We start from the raw sequence: 7,129 nt of genomic DNA, 5'->3' as shown, positions 1-7,129 counted from the left end.
AGACATTTTGACAATCAAAACAAACACACAACAAATATCTGGAACTGTACTACAAAGGTCCAACAGCTACAATTTCTTTCTCCTGCAAGAAGTTAACTGAAAGTTTTTTGGAGTTGTTAACACAGATATGGCATCCACCGAGTGTTGTCCTGTCGCGTCTCCTTTAAATTATTTCCAATAAGATGTTAAACTATTAATTTAATAAAATCAATAATTAAAAAAATAATTGAGTAAGTCAAAAGCACATTGCAAATAAACATTAATTACAAATCAAGAAGCATGGCGCGTCCGAGGGTGAGTAGATACCGAATAAGAATATAATCACCCTCGGACGCGCAATGCTTATTTACAACAGCCTTCCTTCCTAAGAATCAGCCCTTCCGTGGTGTAGAGAGAGGTTGTGTTACACTCCAAGGTGTTCCCCAGGTTGCCTTTCCTGAGCTTCGATCTTCCGGCTCTCGTTTAGTAGCTGTTGGAAACTACGCTGCATTAGGCCTACTAATTGTGTATGGGTGAAACAGTGGCGCATCTGCGGTCCCTCCTTCCACTAGGCCTCCACTGACCTGTCTACTGCGGCCCGTGTACCCCTTGAACCAACCTAATAAAATATTTAAAAAATTAATTTGATTATAAAAAATAAGATCGTGTTGAGATCTCAAATGCAGACATTTTAACAATCAAAACAAACACACAACAAATATCTGGAACTGTACTACAAAGGTCCAACAGCTACAATTTCTTTCTCCTGCAAGAAGTTAACTGAAAGTTTTTTGGAGTTGTTAACACAGATATGGCATCCACCGAGTGTTGTCCTGTCGCGTCTCCTTTAAATTATTTCCAATAAGATGTTAAACTATTAATTTAATAAAATCAATAATTAAAAAAATAATTGAGTAAGTCAAAAGCACATTGCAAATAAACATTAATTACAAATCAAGAAGCATGGCGCGTCTGAGGGTGAGTAGATACCGAATAAGAATATAATCACCCTCGGACGCGCAATGCTTATTTACAACAGCCTTCCTTCCTAAGAATCAGCCCTTTCGTGGTGTAGAGAGAGGTTGTGTTACACTCCAAGGTGTTCCCCGGGTTGCCTTTCATGAGCTTCGATCTTCCGGCTCTCGTTTAGTAGTTGGTGGAAACTACGCTGCATTAGGCCTACAAATTTGGTATGGGGTGTAGAGACAGGTTGTGTTACACTCCAAGGTTTTCACCAGGTAGCCTTTCCTGAGCTTCGATCTTCATGCTCTCGTTTAGTAGGTGTCGGAAAGTAGGCTGCATTAGGCCTACAAATTGGGTATGGGGTGGAGAGAGATGGTGTGTTACACTCCAAGGTGTTCCCCAGGTTTCCTTGCCATTGCTTCGGTCTTCCGACTCTCGTTTAGTAGTTGTAGAAAAGTACACAGCATTAGGCCTACAAAATGGGTATGGGGTGGAGAGAGATGGTGTGTTACACTCCAAGGTGTTCCCCAGGTTGCCTTTCCTGAGCTTCGATCTTCATGCTCTCGTTTAGTAGGTGTCGGAAAGTAGGCTGCATTAGGCCTAAAAAATGGGGAATGGGGTGGAGAGAGATGGTGTGTTACACTCCAAGGTGTTCCCCAGGTTTCCTTGCCATTGCTTCGGTCTTCCGACTCTCGTTTAGTAGTTGTAGAAAAGTACACTGCATTAGGCCTAAAAAATGGGTATGGGGTGGAGAGAGATGGTGTGTTACACTCCAAGGTGTTCCCCAGGTTGCCTTTCCTGAGCTTCGATCTTCATGCTCTCGTTTAGTAGGTGTCGGAAAGTAGGCTGCATTAGGCCTACAAATTGGGTATGGGGTGGAGAGAGATGGTGTGTTACACTCCAAGGTGTTCCCCAGGTTTCCTTGCCATTGCTTCGGTCTTCCGACTCTCGTTTAGTAGTTGTAGAAAAGTACACAGCATTAGGCCTACAAAATGGGTATGGGGTGGAGAGAGATGGTGTGTTACACTCCAAGGTGTTCCCCAGGTTGCCTTTCCTGAGCTTCTATCTTCAGGCTCTCATTAAATTGTGGTTAAATGGAACAACTGCATTTGGCGTACTAGTTGGTTTGGGGCCTACTATCGGTGTCTGCCACTCCTTGCTGTTCTCCTCCACTGAACAAAGCTGTGCCGCCTGTTTACTACGGTTGCCAATTTTGAACTGCATTTCGACTACTTACTGATTTGGCCCTACTCTCTGTGTCAGCCTCTCATTCCAGTTGTCCTCCACTGCAATGCCCCCTGGTTATTCCTGTGTTACCAATTTTGAACTGCATTTAGCCCACTTTCTTCTTTGGGCCTATATCTGTGTTTCCACTTCATCGTGCCCATTGCCCAGCCAGTGATAGATGAGTCTGCTGGTACATTGACCCATAACGCAACATTCCCCGTGCACGCTACACAACAACATTGTGACCCTGCTGAAAGTCAGGTTGCTCTTCCCGCATACCATACCACCTTACACGGGGACAAAGAGGAAGGTGCAGATGAAAGTGCAGGTTCCTTCATCAGGTGGGGGGAGGAATACTAGTTGGCGACGTCACTGGCACAGGGCCTCTCATAGTACGCAAAAGTGTTGCTGCCGGTGGGAGGCGCCCCCGCCGTGCAAACACACCGCTGTACTTTGAGGGGCCCTGTGCCAGTGCCAATGCCAACGAGTGGGCCCCCCCTGCTTGCTCAGGTTCACAGCACTTGCAAAGTTGAAATACTTACCTCTCCCTGCTCCACTGCCGTGACGTGGTCCAGATTTCCTGGGCCCACTAATTACTTGAACCAGCCCTACCCCCCACAACTTTAGCCAAATGACCCCCAATTTCAAATGCCTTCCAATTATTATAAGGTAAATTACGCTTGACAAGCTTCATTAAGAAGAATGGATGGTTTTGACATTAAAATGGGCACTCTAGGTGTTTTCCTGGCCCCCACTCACTGCCGACTATGCTGCCCCATTGACTTGCATTGGGTTTCGTGTTTCGGTCGATCCCGACTTTACGTCATAATCGGCCGATTTCACTCGACCCGACTTTGGACATAGTCGGGTTTCGCAAAACCCGGCTCGACTCTAAAAAGGTCAAGGTCGCTCAACTCTAGTTACAAACACAACCAGCATTGCTCAATATGTCAAGTTTAAAATGTACCATCACACAACGATTTCAGTATAGATAAAGTTGGTTTATTTGTGTAACCAACGTTATCTTTTCTGTAATCGTAAAACGATAGAGCCCCTGCTGTGAGATTTTGGGTGTCAACGAATGATTATGATTTTTTTTTGTTACCCACGCTGTCATTGTTGGATCGGCGAGTTAGACACCGATCAAGCGATGTCTTTATTTTAAAATAGGTAATATTGGGTTACTAGCGCAGTGTTTTAAACACTCAAATAAAAATTAAAAAATACCCCACAAATCAAAAAAGGTGTCAACCACGTCCCTCGCCGTCATCTTTCCGCAATTACTTACACTGTGATTCCCGCCCGTAAATCAGAGCACACCGTTAATAATAAACGCTGTACTGTGGTTTAGGGCTGGCACAGTACGGAAAGCTGACGGCGATGGACGTGTCACACACCGTAATAAAATGTTGTTTTGTATTTTTAATAACTACATTTACAATGGTAAACATCGTGAGTGCGGCCATGCGCTTCATAACATTTCCCAGATTACACGGGACTTGCTCTTTTTGGGTTGCTGGAGAGCTGGCTGTGTGACAGCTCTCCATCAACCACACGACCAATAAACAACGATCACGGTCCGGTGGTATCACTGGTAGTTATCGTTGTAGAATAGTTTTATTAATGTACCTTAAAGGGAACCTGTCACCTGAATTTGGTGGGACTGTTTTTGGCTCATATGGGCAGAGTTTTGGGGTGTTCCAGTCCCACAAAATACAGGTGACTGGTTCCCTTTAAAATATTGGTCAGGTGAGGTGGAAGCAATGTTCACAGTGTCGCCACTATTTGACTCTGGACAAATTCTACCATCCTGAATACAATAGTGTTAACTCTGTAGAGTTTTGCAAACATGATAGTTTCCCTCCTTGTCAAGCCAGGTTCCATATGAAAATAGTCTTCAGTATTAATTATGGTTAACAAGGTGGGAGCCGATGAAGTTTTATACGTCAAAACTATGGTACTCACGGCTGCAAATTTTATTGTTTTGTCACAGTCCATTTGGGTACTGGTGCTCACATAAATTTTGTGGGACAATCATTACTTTCAATAAAATAGGATTTTTTACAATTACTATGGAAAAACGGATGGGAGATTTGTTTTGTGAAAACGGAAAGGCGGAAAGGCACAATAAACTTTATTAACAAACACAACGCATTAGACAATCGGGTGACATTAATAACCAAACATATGATGGTTACATGGGCTCCACAGTGTTTACATAACATCATAACAACACGTTGAATTACACCATTTGATCTTGCCAAGAAACACGGCCAACATCGGAAACAAAATATGCAGCAAATTGGTCCCTCATATGAGCAATCTCCAAAGTTGTCCGCAGAGGATGAGCTTGATAATCAGGCAATGGATTTTGTATGGGTTCATCGAGTTCAACGTTGACTCTCTCTTTATCAATAATAAAATTGTGTAGAACCACACACGCCTTCACCACCTCATCCACTGTCTCAATTTTCAAATTTATTGCGGATCCTAAGATACGCCATTTGTTCACCAGAATGCCAAAGGCGCACTCCACAGTTCTTCGGGCCCTGGACAGTCTATAATTAAAAATACTTTTTGTGTGGTCCAACCCCCGACTAGAGTACGGTTTAAGTAGGTTGCCACACATTTGAAAAGCCTCATCCCCAACCACAACAAATGGCAGGGCCGGGCCTTCGGTGTTAGGAAGAGGTCGTGGATGGGGGAAATTAAAATTGTTCTCGTATAATCTTCGGCCCATGTCAGACTCCTTAAATGTCCGTGAATCATTTGCACGACCAAACGCTCCAATGTCCACAGCGAGAAACCTGCAGTCCGCACCTGCAATTGCCATCAGCACGGTGGAAAAGTATTTTTTATAATTATAAAAAAGAGATCCACTTCTTGAAGGCTTGGTAATCCTAATGTGCTTGCCATCCACGGCTCCGATACAGTTAGGGAAATCACAAACTTTTTCAAATTTTTGGGCGTTGGCATGCCATAATTCTCTTGTAGGGATGGGTAAAAATTCCTCCCTGAGGTTGTCCCACAATGCGCGGCATGTGTCTGCAATAATACCCGACAGTGTTGAGACTCCAATCCGAAACTGGAAATGCAGTGATCTCAATGTCTCTCCGGTAGCCAGGAAACTGACAAGAAGAAAAATAAATAAATAAATATAATTAATTTAATTGTTATGAAAGAATTTTTCATTTTTAATTACAATCCCCCACCCCAAAAAACAAAAACACGTTAATTTAAAAAGTGGCAAGAACATATAAATCCTTCACATTCCATTACGTACCGTAGAGTCACCAGCAGACGTTCCTCAGGGGAAATCGATTTACGGAGCTGCGTGTCCTGCCTGGAAATGGCTCCTTCCACCAGACGCAGCAGATATCGGAAGCTGTCTTTTGACATCCTGGTGTACTCAAAATATTTGTCCTGGTTCTCATTTAATTCGCCAAAAAGACAATGGTACACTCCACGACTCTCTCGGACTTCCACTATAGGGTGTAGCCAAAAACGCCGACGACTCCTTCTCCGTTGTTTGTCTCTTTTCCTCTGTTCTTGACAGGCAAAAGCATAAGCTATAGCAAGGGCTAATTCCAGCTGAAAAGTGAGGTAGATACTCTCCATGGAACGATCCATCTTGATGCTCTATGGTTGGAAATAATGTATGCCGGGGTATATATACCACTATTACATTAATACCCACCCCCATCTACCCATTGGTGGCATTATCGATTGTCTAGACACTAGACCCACCCTCTTCTATTCATTGGTGGTGTTATCTAGTGTCTAGACACTAAATTGTGTGTAAAGATCTAATCAGTGTTTGACAACGCATGCGTCGTAAAACGCTGCGTTTTTGTAAAAACGCACCAAAAACGCACCAAAAACGCAGCGTTTTACGACGCATGCGTCCGACGCTTGCGTCACAAAAGTTGCGTTTTTGCGTGCGTTTCCGATGCGTCGTGCGTTGCGTCGGCGACGCAGCGTCGCATGACGCTAATGTGAACGTAGCCTTATACTATACGTTACTACATACTGCAATAACACAGTATTGCGCTATATAGTAAAAATTGCAGCACGGGGGTCTTCAACAGACCCCTGGTGCCAATGCAAACCATTAGCAACTTGTAATTGCATCACGGACGGCTAGTAGGACTGGACCAGGTGTTGTAAATGTTGCTGTTAGCAATTAACAGAGGCATTTAAAGGCTCAACAGCATCTGTTAGACACAAAGACACAGTTGCTGGCTTTAGAACACAGCCAGTGTCTGTCTGGTATAATGAAGGCTCAGCTCCTGAGCTGGCATAATACATAGGGACCAGACATAGGATGTACCAATACGTCCAATGTCAGAAAGGGGTTAACAAAATGCAAAGTGAATGAGCAAAAGAGAAATCTAAATCAAATCAATATTTGACGCTACCATCCTTTGCCTTTTCTTCTAGGTAACCTGCATATAGTTTTTGAAGGAACTCGACAGGGAGGCTGTTCCAAATATATAGAACTAGCCACATACTTGCTCAAATCCTTCTGTCTCTTCATATAATCTCACACAGACTTGATGATGTTGAAATTAAGCCTCGGTGGGGGTCGTATCATTGCAAGGGGGTACAGATGACAGTATATACCCTGCTAGCCTTACACTTGCTTCTGTGTCCCTGAAAGTGCTGGTACTTCTCATATGCATAGTTCTATATGTTCTGTTATGTATGTCTGATATATATTATGAAGTCGTATAATGCCTTTAATGCTGCTATAATGTAATGTACATATGTTCCTGTGATTGTAGGGAAAGTATAGGACTCAGTGAGTTGTAGGATCTAGGTTAGCCAACTAGAGGGGGTACAGTAGAAACTAGTTAGTAAAGAGGGGCCAACTGCATAAGGTACCTAGAGCTTCCTGCTTTTGGTCAGAAGGGCCTCAGAGCCCATGCAGGGCAGTGGATCCGCGTAACGTTCTACAAGC

General features: G+C 43.6%; 1 protein-coding gene across 1 annotated transcript; it reads right to left on the bottom strand.

The window, feature by feature from the left end:
- Positions 1–3,992: 3,992 nt before the first annotated feature.
- Positions 3,993–6,043, bottom strand: LOC138670321 (uncharacterized). The gene is made up of 2 exons (XM_069757546.1): positions 5,453–6,043; positions 3,993–5,297 (listed from the first exon to the last, which is right to left on the bottom strand). Exons 1-2 carry the CDS (start codon positions 5,797–5,799, stop codon positions 4,412–4,414), a joined length of 1,233 nt encoding a protein of 410 aa, XP_069613647.1. The 5' UTR covers positions 5,800–6,043; the 3' UTR covers positions 3,993–4,411.
- Between the last annotated feature and the right edge of the window lie 1,086 nt (positions 6,044–7,129).

This window comes from Ranitomeya imitator, chromosome 3 (assembly GCF_032444005.1).
Source record: "Ranitomeya imitator isolate aRanImi1 chromosome 3, aRanImi1.pri, whole genome shotgun sequence".
Taxonomy (NCBI): domain Eukaryota; kingdom Metazoa; phylum Chordata; class Amphibia; order Anura; family Dendrobatidae; genus Ranitomeya; species Ranitomeya imitator.
This window is presented reverse-complemented; position numbering and strand designations above follow the sequence as displayed.

Bases quoted from the DNA above. Each gene is read 5' to 3' on its own strand.
- LOC138670321 (XM_069757546.1), bottom strand. From the start codon at position 5,799: ATGGATCGTTCCATGGAGAGTATCTACCTCACTTTTCAGCTGGAATTA. The intron at 5,298-5,452 runs GTACGTAATGGA...TCTTCTTGTCAG, and splicing joins CGTCTGCTGGTGACTCTACG to TTTCCTGGCTACCGGAGAGA.